The 16,505-nt window shown below is 39.7% G+C and overlaps 5 protein-coding genes across 9 annotated transcripts; 2 read left to right on the plus strand and 3 right to left on the minus strand.

Moving 5' to 3' along the window:
* On the minus strand, positions 555–5,982 carry LOC18766388 (probable glutamyl endopeptidase, chloroplastic). 4 transcript variants are annotated; one of them, XM_020569726.1, is made up of 11 exons: positions 5,524–5,978; positions 4,331–5,315; positions 3,860–3,988; positions 3,320–3,619; positions 2,778–3,236; positions 2,574–2,639; positions 2,327–2,387; positions 2,082–2,231; positions 1,783–1,920; positions 1,229–1,530; positions 555–954 (listed from the first exon to the last, which is right to left on the minus strand). In XM_020569726.1, the coding sequence occupies exons 1-11, from the start codon at positions 5,816–5,818 to the stop codon at positions 942–944; spliced, it is 2,898 nt and encodes a 965-aa protein (XP_020425315.1). In that variant the 5' UTR covers positions 5,819–5,978; the 3' UTR covers positions 555–941. The 4 variants fall into 4 exon arrangements, with proteins under 4 accessions (XP_020425315.1, XP_020425313.1, XP_020425314.1 ...); XM_020569724.1 differs by having other exon boundaries at positions 4,331–5,318; positions 5,524–5,818; XM_020569725.1 differs by having other exon boundaries at positions 1,217–1,530; positions 4,331–5,318; positions 5,524–5,818.
* Positions 6,091–8,997, plus strand: LOC18768341 (protein HOMOLOG OF MAMMALIAN LYST-INTERACTING PROTEIN 5). The gene is made up of 6 exons (XM_007199803.2): positions 6,091–6,311; positions 6,415–6,515; positions 7,200–7,309; positions 7,519–7,594; positions 7,752–7,892; positions 7,971–8,997. The coding sequence occupies exons 1-6, from the start codon at positions 6,218–6,220 to the stop codon at positions 8,763–8,765; spliced, it is 1,317 nt and encodes a 438-aa protein (XP_007199865.1). The 5' UTR covers positions 6,091–6,217; the 3' UTR covers positions 8,766–8,997.
* LOC18768949 (calvin cycle protein CP12-1, chloroplastic) lies at positions 9,632–10,470 on the plus strand. The gene has a single exon (XM_007201199.2). The coding sequence runs from the start codon at positions 9,785–9,787 to the stop codon at positions 10,181–10,183; it is 399 nt and encodes a 132-aa protein (XP_007201261.1). The 5' UTR covers positions 9,632–9,784; the 3' UTR covers positions 10,184–10,470.
* LOC18767264 (bZIP transcription factor 53) lies at positions 11,078–12,311 on the minus strand. The gene has a single exon (XM_007201827.2). It carries the CDS (start codon positions 11,733–11,735, stop codon positions 11,307–11,309), a length of 429 nt encoding a protein of 142 aa, XP_007201889.1. The 5' UTR covers positions 11,736–12,311; the 3' UTR covers positions 11,078–11,306.
* LOC18768104 lies at positions 12,875–16,244 on the minus strand. Of its 2 annotated transcripts, none has more exons than XM_020569727.1 (6): positions 16,032–16,244; positions 15,912–15,943; positions 14,559–14,753; positions 14,103–14,153; positions 13,492–13,553; positions 12,875–13,392 (listed from the first exon to the last, which is right to left on the minus strand). In XM_020569727.1, the coding sequence occupies exons 1-6, from the start codon at positions 16,112–16,114 to the stop codon at positions 13,354–13,356; spliced, it is 462 nt and encodes a 153-aa protein (XP_020425316.1). In that variant the 5' UTR covers positions 16,115–16,244; the 3' UTR covers positions 12,875–13,353. The 2 variants fall into 2 exon arrangements, with proteins under 2 accessions (XP_020425316.1, XP_007201232.1); XM_007201170.2 differs by having other exon boundaries at positions 12,875–13,408; positions 16,032–16,242.

The raw sequence follows: 16,505 nt of genomic DNA on the forward strand, positions 1-16,505 counted from the left end.
TAATCAAAGCAAGACATTTTTTCACATATAAAATAATAAGTTGTTTAAAAATGAAAAGTTGAAGTGGACTTTGTGGAATTGGACGCTTTTTGCCCTCCAACATTTCATATTGTTTGGATGTTTGATTGATTAATGTTTTTAAATAGTTCATCATTTCTTGCCTCTAATTATATTTTTAATGTTTATAATTTGAATTATCTAGTGGAAAAAAAAAATCAAATTAAATGGATTGGTTTTTGGGCTCGAGTATGGCATGAGCACGAGCATGGGCACGACACGAGCCCGGTCCAGCCAGTTTCAATATGGACATGGGCTTTGGGCCAGGCCGAGATTAATGATTTTACTAAATGGGCCAGCACAGCACAACTCAATAAATTAAATGGGCCGACCTGGCCCGACACGAAAACGTTAAAAGCACGAGTTTAAATGAGATGAGCCGGCCCGGCACGGCCCATTTGACACCTCTAGGTGGGTTAATGTTACAAATTCAAGAATACCATTGACATTCGTCAAATTATAATTGGATTTATAATAGTATAGATTGAAAAAATTAAATAAATGTAGCTCTTCAATAGCGCATGCGATGCGATAGTCTGCATAAATAGTTTTTGTTATTTTTCATTAAAGAGCTTTATTTATGGTACATAAGCAAGCCTAAACCTACCTGCCCCTAACCCTCCTATCCAAACATTGGCTACTCAACATCGGCAATGCTGAAAGGATTTTGGACCGCAAGAAGTTTGGGATACAATTTCAAATAATACATCGATCGATATTGTTACAAATACAAATTTCACTTCGACGAGGAAGCATCTTGCAAATAATAATACATCACTATTGTTACAAACGCAAATTTGCCCTTGGACGACGAAGCATCTGTGTTGTTGTGTATCATTTGTACGCCACATTGATGTGCAAACCAGAGTCCTCACAAGCCAAGATCAGCAATTTATTCTACACCATATCAATTATGAGAGAAACAAATAAGAAAAAACCCACAACTTAAGAAAAGGACCTATTATTCATCAACATTTACATAGGTATGTATGTACATATATATAAATGTTTGAAGAGAAGTTCTGAGACACCAAGGCTTGGATTTATTTAGAGCTTAGCATAAAGGTAATGTGAAAGAATTCAAGTACTTATCTTGCTTCTTTTCATTTCAGAGTTATTTCTGTTATCTCCTCTATTTCTATAACAGTAAATAAATTACCATAACAATGACCTTGGCAACGAGTCAAATCCTTCATGCTCAGTATTTGACACCTCTGGGCCACTGCCTCCACTAGCAGCAATTGCTTTGCTTTCAGAGTCTGTAGATACTGTGCCTGAGTTGTCTTTACTCACATCAGGATCTACATTTACAGTGGAAGTGTGTGACACGCAATATTTCTGCAACCATCTATCAGTTTCCCACAGCACATGCATGATGCTCTCTCTTGAAGCATAGCCATGGCTCTCGTAGGGAAGAATCACAAGGCGGCAAAGAGCACCATGACCTTTCAGAGCATTAAAGAAACGATCCGACTGCATAGCACATAAGTTGCCAACTCATAAACAAGAAGAAATTCATCATTCCACTAAGCACAAAGAGGGGGAAAAATGGTTTTTCATGTTGTCAAAGAGTTGAACAAATTAAACCGATCAAAGGTTCCCTCTCATGAAAGAGTGAAAGAATGAGAGGGCATGAAGGACCTTTCCTTTTTCTTTTTGAGAGGGCATAAAGGATGTTGTGAACACAGTAGTTAACAGCAATGCAGTAAAGGGGTGAAGGTTTACCTGCATGGTTAATGTTCCGGAATTACTGTCTTCTTCTCCATGGATAAGCAAGATTGGTTTCTTAATTTTATTAGCTGACATGAAAGGACTCATTTTTACATAAGTACTAGTCGCCTCCCAAAGAGTTCTATCCTCATTCTACACCAATAAACTAAAGAGTCAAGCCATGAAAACAAAAGGTAAAGTATTTACATGGGGATAATATCATGGCAAGAGAAGATATCATAGGGATAATATCATGGCAAGAGAAGATATCAAAACACATGGATATATATTTAAATCAACTTCTGGTAAGGTACCTGAAAACCAAAAGGAGTAAGTGTTCTGTTGTAAGCACCAGATCGAGCAATTCCGCAAGAGAAAAGATGAGGGGCATGTGCCAAGAGGTTTGCAGTCATGAATGCCCCATATGAATGTCCCCCAACAGCAATTTTGTTTGGATGAGCAACCTTAGTAAGTGTAGCACCAAAAGAGGTTTTAGGTAAAGATTTCAAATTCAGAAACTTGCTAAAAAAGTTCACACTGCAAAAATGAAGTTGCTTACTCCTCGTCGAACAACTTCCTCCACAGCAGCCTCTGCGCTTGCAACCAATTGCTCCACATACCTGGCAAAGTATAAGCATTATAATTCATTTGATCCATTGTTTCCTGGTTAATAATGCCATGAATTTATGTTATATGGATCATCTTCTGTCACTAAACTTATGAGAAATGCTTACGAGTTCATGAAGAACATTAATTATGACTGGAAGCAGAAACCCATGTTAATACGTATGCGACTAAAACGTTACCTATCATTTGCTTCATCATCACCCTCGCCAATTATAGGAATTGTTGGTCCAGATAGAATAGCAAACCTGCAGGATTTGGAGCAATCAAAAAGAGGTCCAGCATGTTTAAAACAATCCAGACACCAAAAGGTCCAATACAAATAAGAACCAAACGAACAATAGAAACACCAAAACATAGTAAGAAATGAGAAGAGTAATGCATGCCTTCGAGCTAGCCAGAGGAGAGCGGATGTTGGACCTATGCCAGCAAATTCATTAGGAGAACCACGAACTTGTCCAGCAGCCTCTTTGCTTTTGAATTCTCCAGGGTAAGACCAGACTAGACATGGAAGAGGGCCATCTCTGGATGGATCATAGCCTGGTGGAAGGTATAACGTTGCAGTCAGTTGAACCCCATCCTTTCTCTGGTACTTGACCATCTCTTTCTGTAATGATGCCAGCTGTGGATATGGATGAGGGAAATTTGTAATTTGGAATGCTTTCTTTTCTGGCCAGCTTAGGATATAATACTGGGTGTTTTCAGTTTTTGACTCTTTGGAAGTCAATATTTTCAAGTGATCAATGGGCAGATCTCCTTCTTTCTCATCAGACATCAAAGCAACAACAGTCTCATAATACTTTTCTTTGTCACTCTTCCATATTCTTTCTTTATTGCCTGTATTTCTGAAAGAATTTGGTTTATGCCACCACAGCACGAATAAGCACTTGAAGAACGAAACAGAAACAAGAAATTATAAAAAACCTACATGTCAAACAAATCCAAGAATGGGATGTTTCCCTCTGGTGTAGCACCATTTCCATTCAGTAGTATATAAGTGCCTTCCTCATTTTCTTTCTTTACTTTTGCAAGCACATACGTCCCAGCAGGAGTTCTCCGCAGCATAGGAGAGCCAGGATCTGAATATACATCTTCGAACGACCTATCAAATAGGATGCGCGGACTGACATCATTCGATCCAGGAGAAATCACCCAGGTTCTCGTTCTCCGTGTTTTGTACCAAGACTCATAAACTAGAGCCAATGAATCATCAGACCAAGAAATCCCTCTGTGAAATTCAAAAGTTCAAATGCATCAAAACAAGTATGGCTAGTGTTGGGCCCACCATGAAGTATTTATGCTTCCTTAGCACAATTTTAGAAGTCTTTAGAAATACATTGCCCTTTGGAAACATCATTCTTTCAAAAATCCCAATAAAACAGACATATGAAAAGGTTGAAATAATTTTCCAGCACACATCCACCATCAATGCCAATAGAAGATAAAAATTAATAGCTTAAATGCATACCCATAGCGGAGATCAAGTTTGTGCAAGATCGTTGCCCCTTCACCTTCTAGTGGCTCAGCAGGCTGTGTATAAATTATATCGCGTGGAGAAACGTCCACTTTCGCATCTCCTTCATCTTGGGTCTCCACCCTAGTAAGTTCACAAAGTCAAAAAGGTAACTGAAACCATATACACAAACTACTCTGTACAAGTTATAGAAGAAAGCTTAGATAGTTTAGTAACAATGATGTGGAATTAAAACACAGTATAGACTGTCATTCTACTTTTTCATTTTTCGAGCGCATGTGTTAGAAATTTATTTAACTAATTAACGTTTAGAAAACTACTCTTTTATAGAGAGTCCTCATTGAGTACTTGACGTGATATTATGAGAGAGAGAGAGAGAGAGAGAGAGAGAGAGAGAGAGAAGGTCTCAAACAGATGTCATTTAAGATATCCAAACAGTTTGAAAGCAGGGCAACATATGCATACCAGTAGAGTGTTGATGGTTTATCTGCTCTCCAGTTGATTGAACGCATCCCTCTTCGCACACTGTTGAATGCAATGGGTATGTCCTCAGCAAGAGGCAAATCACAAAGCTCTCTAACAAACTTCCCATCAGCTGTCCACAGATCCACCTTCTTGGGAAATCTTCCGCATGGTACAGTGAAAGAGTATGGTCTGTGAATTGAACTAATTAAAAGGTATTTATGATCCGGGGAGGGGTCCATTGATGTATATATAGCCGGAGGACCAATTTCCTTCACCGTCCCATCCAAAGAAGCCAAAACAAGTTGTGTCGTGGCATAGTAGTCAAACAAATCTTCATCATACTCATCCTTCAGCAAATCCTGGAAGGTCCTAACTTGGATAATGCTTTTCTGCTCGTTAGATTGAATTTTTGGTCCAAAAGGAACCCAAGGTTTCTTTGGCGGGTCTCCACGCGACAGGGGAATGGTGCAAACTAGCAAAGAAGAATCATTCACCCAAACGAAATTGTCAAAAACGGCATTCAAAAATATTTCGTCTGACTTAAACAAAGGTCTAGCGATCCCCGTTTCCACTTGGGCAACCCACACTTTAAGCTTACTACTGGTACTTTCCTCCTCATCAAATCGGATGGTGAAGGCTAAATGGCGACCATCCGGGGACCAAGTAACGAAATTGATCTTAGCACCATCAGGGAATCCATGTACCTCTATTTCGGGCCCAAGGGTACCATCAGGCAACAATTGATGGATCCCAATGCCCGTGTAAAACGACATCCGAGTCCTTGTATTGCATTTTCCGTCGATACGAACGCCGGCCAGCTTTTCCTCGGGTCTAGCAAGTTCTGCCAATGGCGGCAAAGATCTCCGCTTGAGAAACAGTATCTTATCCCTATGTGGTGAGAATGACAAGGCGGGAAGTGGTGGAGCATCCACGATATCTTTAATTTCTTGTGGAGGAAGACGATATCTAACTCCCAACGTGGAGTCTTCTACATAAATATATACAACCATTCGAATTACGAGCAGAAAATGTTTCAAGTTTAAAATTCGCAACTCACATACCAATCAACAAAGTGATGAGGAAAAGCAAGACAATAAAATTTTATAAAATGCAAAGCAGATTTTGGGTGAAAGAGAATATGAAACTTCATATCCAACAACATATACATGAACACATATATTACGATTAAATACCTTCATCTTCAAGTGCAGTGGTAGCTGCGGTAGAAGCGACAGAGCCGTTGGAGGCTCCGCCACTGCCATCCTCCGAAGCGACGGCGTTGACAGGGACGAGGTTGCGGAGCCTAGAGGTGGCCATGACGGCGGTAGTTCTGAGGGACCTTACGGTGCCGTTTAGGGGACGTGCCCTGATGCTCGCGGGCGAAAGGGCCGATGGGAATTGGACGGGTTTAAAAGGGAGAGTGTGTGGAGTGAGGGAGAGAAGAGAAAGGCGATGGTAGACTTTGTGAACGAGCATCCTATCATTCATTTGATTTTTCTCTTTTTTTTATCCTTTTTTTATTTATAGTTTAGTTGAGCACTGTAGAGTGGTTTCTTCTCCCGTCCGCGCGCCTTTCGCCTTTTGCCCTATCACACAACGCAGTATGGGACCCGCCCAGCCCAAATTTAAGTGGACTCCACCTGAAGTTGGAATTCGGTGGGCCCTTCTTCATATTGATCCAGTGAGTTGGGCCGTACACTTCAGGGCCCAATTCAATAGCTAACCTGTTTAGTCGTGCTCGTTACGTCTCGACGACGTCGTCGAATGATCGTCAGACGACGGTCAGACCCATTGTAGACTCTCTCTCTCTGCCATGTACTCAAACTCAAAGCTTTGCCTTGCCCAAATCCTCTATCTCTCTCTCTGATCGAACAGAGGAAGCCATAGATGGCGAGCGATAACGAGCCCGCGAAGCTCCTCTTGCCGTACCTCCAACGTGCCGATGAGTTGCAGAAACACGAGCCTCTCGTCGCTTATTACTGTAACTCTCTCTCTTGGCCCTAACTTTTTTTATGAGAACAAAATTACGAATTTTATATTTGTGTCTAAGTTAATTTAATCTTCTGATTTTGTATTCAATTTAGGTCGATTGTACGCAATGGAGCGAGGGCTGAAGATCCCTCAGAACGAGCGTACCAAGACCACCAATTCCCTCCTTATTTCCCTCATGAAGCAGCTTGAAAAGGTCTTCTCTTCTTTTTCACCGTTTCTTTATGACTTTTTATTTTGGAAGATGGGATTTTTTTAATTTGTTTTATCAACTGGTTCTATTTGGTTTCTGAGAAAACTGAGGAAAATAATTGTAAAACTTTAGTATGCTGCCATTGCCTGATACTGGGTACAAAAATCTTAATTGACTCTGATTTTTAGTTGCTCTAGTACTGAGGCTCAGTATTACTGGTTGCCTGAGCTTTGTGTGCCAAATAAGTTTTTGGGATCCGTTTTGCAACTGATATGTTTCTGCTCCATGGAATGCCCTTATATATATTTTTCGTATATGTTTGCAACAATAATGAAAAATGGTGATTTTTAAACAACAAGAGCATTTCTTGTTACCATTTCATTGTTAAGCAGTTTCAGGGTTCCTATAATTATACCATATAATTGGAGGTTCATCCATGGGGCCTCTTAGGATTACTCTTTAGGGAGCAAAGATGATTACTTTTAGTGTGAAAATGCGAGTTAGATTTTTGTTTCTTTAAGTTTGTGTTGGCCCTCAAATATCTCCCATTAGTAGTCTTGAATTGTAACCAAATACTTTATCAACCAGAAGACTTGTCCTGTTGCTGTTTTTGTGAAATTATATTATGATAAAATTCATAGATTTCTGTTCCCCATCTCAATGTCTATTGACACTTTTTCTCTATAGGATAAGAAGTCACTGCAGTTGGGGCCTGAAGACAATCTGTATCTTGAGGGATTTGCCTTAAATGTTTTTGGGAAGGCAGACAAGCAAGATCGTGCTGGTCGAGCAGATTTGTAAGTCAGATTTTCCCCTTTTTTGCATTTTCTTTGGAAAAAAGATTGAGACTTTGAGTTATCGTGTCCTTTATGAACAATCATTTTCACTCTCAGAGACTTTAACTTTTGAGATCTAAACCTCTAGGTTTCGTGAAATACAAATCTCCTCTGCTGTGAATTTGTCAGCTCATGTTTCTTGACGAGATTTTACATTTTCTTTGTTGCAGGAATACTGCAAAAACATTTTATGCTGCAAGTATTTTCTTTGAGATTATTAACCAGTTTGGCGTGCTTCAGCCTGATGTGAGTTTCTGATTATGTTTTGCAGTGCCACTTGAAGTGTCATTTATCCTTTTCATTAGGATTAGACGACTCCATCTAGAATGATTTGTGATGTACATTTTTCTTTGGGGACTGTTGGATTTTGGGGGTGGCTTATATTTTTATTATCTTTTTACAGCTTGAGCAGAAACAAAAGTACGCAGCTTGGAAAGCAGCAGATATAAGGAAAGCTTTGAAAGAAGGAAGGAAGCCTGAAGCAGGCCCCCCTGCTGGAGATGATGATCTTTCAATTCCATCGAGTGGGATGAGTGGTTCATATGTATGGTTCTAAACTTGACACCGGTTTACTTTTGAGCTTGTTGTATAATATGATTTTTACCTATGTCTATCCTTGCAGGATCTTGGGCCAAGTGAAGCAGCAGTTATCAGTCCTGGACCACCATCTGATCCATCACCCCAGTTTTATGATGAAGTCAACAAGCAGCACTCAACAGACACTTTACCTCCTCAGTTTCATGATAATGCCAAAATCCAGCGTTCGGTTAGCCTTCAATCCTCACCTAAGTTCCATGATGAAGTCAATGGCCAGCATTCTTCTAACAATGCACCACCACCGCAGTCTTACCCTACTGCTGGTTACTCTTCCCATGATTTCCATCCACCTCCTCCAACAAATAGACCAGAAACTTCTGATTATTCTCAGCCATACCAGCAGCAACCCTACCCACATGAACCCCAACAGCATTTGCCACATAACTATCCTTCTCATGAAAATAATTTCTCCTATCCTAATTTCCAATCTTATCCAAGTTTTACAGAAAGCAATATTCCAGCAGTCACATCCCACTATCCCTCTTACTATCAGGGCTCTGATCCTTCCTACTCTGCCCAGTCAGCTCCTTCCTTCTCTCCCCAGTCAGCTCCTTCCTTCTCTCCCCAGTCAGCTCCTTCACCTGCCCAATACCTGTCGAGCAACAGAAATGGGACTGTTCCAGAACCTGCTCCTACTCCTACTCCTGCAAAGACATACCAGTATGACAGTAGCTACCAGCCATCACCTGAGAAAATTGCCGAGGCACATAAGGCTGCCAGATTTGCAGTTGGGGCGTTGGCATTTGATGATGTGTCAGTTGCAGTAGATCACTTAATTAAATCGCTTGAACTGTTGACGAATCCATCAGCTGGTCAGTGAGTTTCTCATTTCTAGGTGCTTGGAATTCCAGATGTTTGCCATAGTTTGTTTGCGTGAGTAATATGTAAATGTCACTGGATGGCGGATAAATGCACGGTAATGTTGCTTTTAATTGTGATGCACGTATGGAATTTGCTCATTAGATGTTGAGACACGAGTTTGTATGTGGACTTACATGGATGTGAGTTGAAGTTGGTTTTCATTTTTATCTTTGTGTAATTCAAGCTCGGCCTATGCGCATCTTACAATTTATAATTAATCAGCCGGGCTTCTTGTAGCCTTTGCACAAAGAGTACAAAAGTGATTGTTCAAGTACATATGGGTTTTCAGAATTTAATTAATTTTTGGAGTTGTATGGTACGTAAGGTTTTGGGCATGTGGAAACAACGTGTTAAACAAGAAATGCTTACGTACTGAAAAGCAGTGGTTGAGATAAGAACTGAAAAGCAGTGGTTCCTCTGAGAATCTTTGTTAATGGTTTTCTTCTCCTGAATAATTATGGCATTTTTATTTGGTTGGCTTAAACTTAAACTAGGTGCTCTCTCTTCTTGACATTTAGCGAGAGGAGTTTACTGGATCATGGTGCTACACGCCTCTGAAGAATCAAATGAATATTTTGATACTTGATAGAATTGAAAGGTCCAAAATATCAAGCTCTCAAGTATCAACAATATCACAGATACATACATACATTATACATACATACATACATACCCGTCGTTTTACTGTATGTATGTACATATACAAACTTGAATAGTAATATGAATGAGGGGCACGTCTTTTCTAAAAGTGCGATTTTTTTCCTACTAAAATATCTCAAGTAGTTCCAACGTGGAAGTAGATGATTGGCTGTGATTCGATAAGAAGTGTGCGATCGTGAAACATTGCAGACCCCAATTAAAGCCTCATGCTCGTTATCCCCAAACCCAATCTCTCTATTGTTGTCAAGCAAGCAAGCTTAACACTTTTTTCTCAAACCATAACCAAACCAGAAACAAGGAGAAGGAAGAGGAGGAGAAATGGCAACAGCAACTGTAGCTGGAGTGAGCCTCTCAACCCCAAGAATGTTGGCCAAAGCAACCGAGACACCAAAGGCTTTCCAGCCAGCATGGCTCAGCAACCCCTGGAGAAGGTCGGGTGGCCAGCAGCTATTGGGCGGTGGCCGCATGACCATGATAAGGCCAGTGAGCGCAGCCCCAGATAAAATATCGGAGAAGGTGGCTGAAAGCATCAAGAGCGCAGAGGAGACTTGCTCAGACGACCCAGCAAGCGGGGAGTGCGTGGCAGCATGGGACGAGGTTGAGGAGCTGAGTGCTGCGGCCAGCCATGCCCGCGACAACAAGAAAACTTCCGACCCGTTGGAGACTTTCTGCAAGGACAACCCCGAAACAGACGAGTGCCGTACTTACGACAACTGAGTGGTCTCTCTCTCTCTCTCTCTCACTCACTCATTCAAGTGCCTTAGATTGAGGTTGTCGTTTGTCAATTCTCAATCACTAGTCATGTTTTAGATTTCACAGTACTATGAATTTAGCGTTGCTTTATGTTAAAACTAAATGCAAGCTTAGCAGCTGCTGCTAATGCGTCATGATACGTTGGGTTGCTTCCTCTTATTTCACATGATGATGATATCATATAATCTTGCAACATAAATTGGTGATTATTAGCTTCCAAATATTATACAGAAGCCTTTCATTTTTATTTATTTATCTTCTATTTCATTCTTTAATTAGTAGTTGAGGTTTTATTCAAGTGTGGATCATCTTATCAACTATCATTTCCTCTTGAGGCATATAATATTTGGTCACTTGAAAAGAAGTCTAACTAAGCACGCGTGACGTGACTACAATCACGCGCAAAGTTTGGTGGTTATTCCAACTTTCTGTTGCTTAACGGGAAATTCATCAAATTTGGAAATCACCCCATGTGTTACATATCCCGGATGATTAAAAAAGATTTGCGGTATAAAAGTATTTTATTAACAAGTTTCAATTTTCAAAACCTAAATTCCTGGTTTTAAATTTGAAGTGAGCTGTAATCTTTTTATTCAAAGAGGAGGAGGGAGTCCTCGGTCCATGGGTTTGTTCTGATCCTTATGTTATGTCCCAGAACTCGACTAAGATTAACCATACAAATGGCCGCCACATGTTGTTGAATGAATATCTTGCCCCGAGCAAGACGCCAATTTACAATCCAAGAACCCAACCCGTTGGGATAAGTATTTGGGAAAGTTTAAACAATCTCAGTTAGGTTAAGCCAACTAATATGCCAATATAATCAAAGCAAAACAATCAGTAGCCAATGGTAGCACGGAAAAACACAAGGAGAGATTCATACCAAACCCACCAACCACAAACATTTCATTTATACAGAGAAAGATGAAACAAGCTTGTGCAAAGAGACTACTACAATTACTAAGGCACCAAAACGCAACAACAAAGACGACTAACAAAAATCCAAAGACCATCATCAAAATAACAAACACAAAACACTTGTACAATGATCATATAACAAAAACAAGCTTAAGCTATTCAAAGACTGTCAGCCGAGAAACATGTCGGAAGAGGCCGGGATGAGCTGCGTTGGGTAGGAAACCTGCCACGGCCTCAGCAGCGGATCAGGTATCTCAGGGATGTCCACAGCAAGGCCGCTAACCTCTTCGAAGATCTGGAGCACCGAGTTCAACGACTGCAAACGATCGGTGAGCTCCATTACTTGAGCCCTCATCACGTTGTTCCTAGACTCTATCTCAGCGTAGCCCCGCTCCTTCACTTCGATTCCCTGCAGAAGTTGATTGTTTGACATCTCCAGTCGGGTGATTTCGCTCGTCAAATCATCCATTTGCTTCTGCTTCTTCATCCGCGATCGCCTCGCCGATTCGCGATTCGACAACATCCTCTTCCTCTTCTTTTCGTCCACCGATGCAGACCCATCTGATCCTGAGCTTGATTGCTGCTGAACTGAAGACATTCTGCTTTTCTTTTTCTTTTGGGTGTTTCAACCCAAGAATTAATTACCCGAGGGGATGTTAATTCGATGAATTAGGAATGAGTGTTTGTGAAGAAAAAAAATTAAAACTAATTGAATTAGGGTTTCTACAATTGGGGCAACAACACAAAAATTGGGATTGCAATTGGAAACAAAGACAACGATTTGACTCGATTAATTCATGAGAAAACGTAGAACCAGTAGAGGAACACAACCGAGAACGAATGGATCAGACGAACGCGACGCATGAGTGTCATAGAAACATTAGACTCATTGATGTAGAACCCAGAATTTCCAGGCCCCAAATCAGATCGACATCCAAAGGGATTGAAACAGATTTCAAGAAACTAAAACCTCAAAAAGAAAAAGGAACCAAAATTGACCTCAGATCTAGAAAGAGAGGTTTCGGAATCAAGGAAATATTAGGGAGTAACGTCCAGAAAAAGAAAGTGAAAAGGAAAGCAAGAGAAAGAAAGCAACAAACTTATCTGAAACGCGCAGCGGAGAAACTTAGACGAAATGAGACGGAAGGTGAAAGAAGGTTCAGAAGGCTGTGGAACGGGGCTTTTATAGAAAGTTGGGGGAGCAGGGGTAGGTGGGTTTAGGGGATAATAAAATGACATTTTTGTATTATTTGTCTAATTGGTATGCTAAATTGCTAATTTCGTGTGTCATGGCTGGCGTCAATGGTGAAGGAAGACAGCTAATCAGCGTTTGCCACTTCAACCATTGTACCGCGAAATAAGAGGAATATTCTTTTATCCACTTTAATGTATGTTTGGAAATTATCTTTTGTCCATTTCTTTCCACTGTTTCATTTTTCCTTTTCTTTTTCCATAATTTAGTTAGTCAGAAGTAGGAAGCAGCAAAGCCTTATATTCAAAAGGGTCAGTGAAATTTGTAACCTTCGAAGGAATTTATTTCTTACATAGATCAATGTAATGTTACTTTTCTTCTCGATGTGATTATAATTTGATTATAACAAAAAATTATGCATACATACAATTTTTTGATTTTCATCCCAACAAAAGATTGAAATAGCATAAATAGTTGGCCACATAAAAATTTAAAAAAATAAAGAAGAAAATTAAAAAACGAAATTGAAATATAGTGTAAATTACTGGCCAAAGAATGATGGTGTGTAAATTTTGTGGTTTCGTTGTGGGGAACTGATCCTCTATATTTTGTACCGCAGATGAGTGGCATGTCTATAATAGCATGACAGTAAAACAAATAAACACACACAAACACCAAAGCAAATGAACACTCTCGCATAGACACGCCCAGGAGACGGACAGAACCACTTATGTATGCATACACAAACCGCATCATTTGTAAGCGTCACATGCCAGACGCAGAAACATCCATGTTTTTGTCCGATAAATCCAAGGTGGACAAAATTAGATGGACATTGTTGAGTTTCAGAGAACAAATGCAACAGCTACTAACACCGGCTGAAAGAAATACAAGCAGCTACTACCAACCATGGAATCCTGCTCAAAGTTTGCTTTCATATCCTGATGAATATCTTGAGCTATGTGGATTAATTTCTAGGTTCTAAAACTGGCATGGGAAATGTTCTTTGAGCGGCGAAGTTCACTCAAGAAATCCATTGATGAACCAGGAGACCCAGCACCGCCTGTCGAAGCCATTAACTAAAGATAGCCAATCCAAACATCAAATCCTGGGAGACAGACAGAGACAGACACGGAGAAAAAGGGAGAGATTCCATACTCACCTGATGAGGAAGTTGGAACTGACCCCATGCTGCTCCGCCTCCTGTGTACATAACTGGTCTTTCTGAAAAATAAAAACTACAAGTAAACAAACCAGCCCAAATGTCGTGAAACTCGCGTTTGCGATGCACAAATGAGAACATCATACATGCTGATTTTAGATCTATTATTAGCACATGCTTAAATGAGGTTTGTTTCAAGACCCTTATTCCTTCAATCGAATTCTTCTTTTCTGCCCCAGGTTTGGTTTCGACTCCTTTGAATCCTTCCCACTCTTAACACCCAAAGTTCTAAACAGAACACTCTAAAGAAGGTGGTAGGTAACAATAAGACATTTTTAACAAAAGTTTAAACCCTAATAAGACTCCTTTGAAGCTTGTGCTCTGAACCACCAAACAATTATTCACCCTCAGGCTCAGCCATCTTCAACATACAGTACCAAACCTGATATATTTCCTTCAGTTATCACAAAAATTTGCAAAAGAACTTTATGTCATTGAATAAACTACATCATACATGCATCAATTTGGGCATCTTAATAACTTGAATGTCTTTAATTTCATGCAGAGTATGCTATAAATCCCCAAAATAACCAACATGTTATCCTACTGACCTGATAAATCTACAGATGGATCATTGAAGCAATGCATTGCAGCAGCCCAACCTGTGTTTTCAAACGTTAAAATTTGCATTGCGTCAAAGTATGCAACCAACTCTAAACTCATACAATTAATCACCAAAAAAGGGCTTGGTTGGAAACATTCTTTTCATCTTTTACTTATGATAGCATAACTGGAGATAAAGATACAGACATGAACATAGAAAACTTGTGCAAGAATTTGGATATACAACCTAAAGCCTTTACATTTTCAAACTTTGTTCCAAATAAACTGGTGAGTCACCTCATAAATTTAACATCTGAGCCTGCTTAGTAGCAAGGACAATTTAATTTCAGAATTTTTTGTTATAGAAGTGTGGGCCTCATAGCTTATTATCCATTTAATTTAATTTCTAATCATCATGTTGAAATAGCATGCATCAGCCTTTTCAAGCAACTGTTGACACATACGATTATTTAAGAGCTGGAAAGCTGCACTGCTGCTACACCCCTCTAGAGCTAGTAACCCTGGACGAGAGTTCTCATTCAGAAGACTGCTGCTACTTGCATCCCCATGATCCATACCAGATAAACTTCTTGAAGAAGAAATTTGATTCTTCTCCAAATCATTCCCGCTTTGAGGATTGTTAGTTCGATCAAACCGATCTGAAACAGTAACTTATAACTATATTAGATATATATACCATGGAAATATCACAATTTCCTTGGTCATTCAATCTCTGGTAAACAAAAGAATAAATAGATATGTACAAATAAATCAAAACAGACAGCCAACAGCCTCTAAGCCTAATGGCACCTAATAACAAGGGTGGAGTGAGGGCAAGCCTGGGGTTTAGTATGGTGCACCTGTAATTCACTTAGCAAAACAAACAGAATTAAAACAGGTTTTCAACTTAATGATGAATCAGTTAGGATAACTTGCACTTGGTGATGATTTGCATATGCACAGGTATAACAATGAAACAGGTCAAATATACCAAGTATTTTCATTGGAGGATGTTAACACGACAGGATCAAACATATGACCACACACAAAAAAGGGGATTAAGATAAGGCCACATGCCACTAGGGTGCGGTTGGGAAAGGGTAAGGATCAACATTTGTAATCAAGATATTATGTACTGACACAAAAACTAGAAGTCATAGAAACTAATGATTTCCTAATAAAAGTAGCGTAGGAGTAAGGATCAACACTGCTCCCTGTCAATGTCTGTTTGTAATAGTGCTGAATGAAATAACAAAAATAGGCAAGACATTCCGTGGTTCCTAACGACATAGTTTTGTTGGGAACTTCTAAAGAAGTACCTCTCACAAGACTCGAAACATGAAGAATGCATAAGAATCAAAAGGTTCAAGAATGAGTGGAACTATAGCAGAATATACGGAGTACAAATTCAACAGAGACATATGATTAACAACTCAGGAGCAAAGGATCACTCGAACAAATCGCTTCTGATATTTAGCATCAGTGATGCAAAATGACCAAAACAAAAAAACGAAGTAACTACAACATAAAAAGGATGGAAGAAGACAATTTGGTAAGTGTCATAACATGGTACGCGCATAGTATATAATTATGCTAAATGTGACAAAGGGGTTGAGAAACAAATTGAGGATCATTGTTGCCACAAAAGTGCTTATTAGCTTTGGCAGCTGGATCTTCGTAACAAGGAGAATTCAGACTTCTATATCAAAAGGAAATTGAGGCTTCCGACATGAGGACTTCAAATCAAAGTGAAATACAAGGAGAACAGAGAATTGAACACACACACACACACACACACACGCACACACACAAATTACCTGCGGACTTGCGTCTGTTAAGAGGACGATTCCTGCAATGCAGTCCAACAAATTTAATTGTATAACAAATTATTTTTGAAAGAAAATGAGACAAAAGTGGTCTAATGGAAGAACAAATACCTCTGACTGGGAGGAGCATAGCGCTTCACGTTTGCCGGTGGATCTGCTGCGGCTGCTGCCGCTGATGTCGGATTTTCCAGCATCCGTGGGTCAGTGTGATGACTCTTACCCAACCCACCAAAAACAGAGAAGTGCTCAAAAGCTCAAGCTGCTCAACAATGAGAGATGGGATATTTCTGATGTTTATATATTTTTCTTGTACATTTTTTTTTTTTTTTCCTTCAAGTCGTATTTTTTGTTTTGGGTCCGATTCGCTGAACCTGAGTTTTCCTTTTCTTTTCTTTTTTTAAATAAAAACGATTATGCGAATTACAATTTGCTACCATGAGCATGAGGTTTACTCATATAACGGAGTCATCCATATGGTTTTAATTTTTACAAAGATGCCCCTGAGTTTTCGAATTTGTAATCGAAGACAGTCAGCAACTCCGTCAATTCTTCTAGATGACGTGGTAATCATGGAACTCATACTTC

Source organism: Prunus persica, chromosome G8 (assembly GCF_000346465.2).
Source record: "Prunus persica cultivar Lovell chromosome G8, Prunus_persica_NCBIv2, whole genome shotgun sequence".
Classification (NCBI taxonomy): Eukaryota; Viridiplantae; Streptophyta; class Magnoliopsida; order Rosales; family Rosaceae; genus Prunus; species Prunus persica.

Bases quoted from the DNA above. Each gene is read 5' to 3' on its own strand.
- LOC18768104 (XM_007201170.2), bottom strand. From the start codon at position 16,114: ATGCTGGAAAATCCGACATCAGCGGCAGCAGCCGCAGCAGATCCACCG. The intron at 14,154-14,558 runs GTATGTGTCAAC...TTGAAAACACAG, and splicing joins TTTCCAGCTCTTAAATAATC to GTTGGGCTGCTGCAATGCAT. The intron at 13,554-14,102 runs GTCAGTAGGATA...TTTATTTTTCAG, and splicing joins TCCATCTGTAGATTTATCAG to AAAGACCAGTTATGTACACA.
- LOC18768949 (XM_007201199.2), top strand. From the start codon at position 9,785: ATGGCAACAGCAACTGTAGCTGGAGTGAGCCTCTCAACCCCAAGAATG.
- LOC18768341 (XM_007199803.2), top strand. From the start codon at position 6,218: ATGGCGAGCGATAACGAGCCCGCGAAGCTCCTCTTGCCGTACCTCCAA. The intron at 6,312-6,414 runs GTAACTCTCTCT...TATTCAATTTAG, and splicing joins GCCTCTCGTCGCTTATTACT to GTCGATTGTACGCAATGGAG. The intron at 7,595-7,751 runs GTGAGTTTCTGA...ATCTTTTTACAG, and splicing joins TTGGCGTGCTTCAGCCTGAT to CTTGAGCAGAAACAAAAGTA.
- LOC18766388 (XM_007200260.2), bottom strand. From the start codon at position 5,818: ATGAATGATAGGATGCTCGTTCACAAAGTCTACCATCGCCTTTCTCTT. The intron at 2,640-2,777 runs GCATGCATTACT...CAAATCCTGCAG, and splicing joins CTCCTCTGGCTAGCTCGAAG to GTTTGCTATTCTATCTGGAC. The intron at 1,921-2,081 runs GTACCTTACCAG...TTATTGGTGTAG, and splicing joins TTACTCCTTTTGGTTTTCAG to AATGAGGATAGAACTCTTTG.
- LOC18767264 (XM_007201827.2), bottom strand. From the start codon at position 11,735: ATGTCTTCAGTTCAGCAGCAATCAAGCTCAGGATCAGATGGGTCTGCA.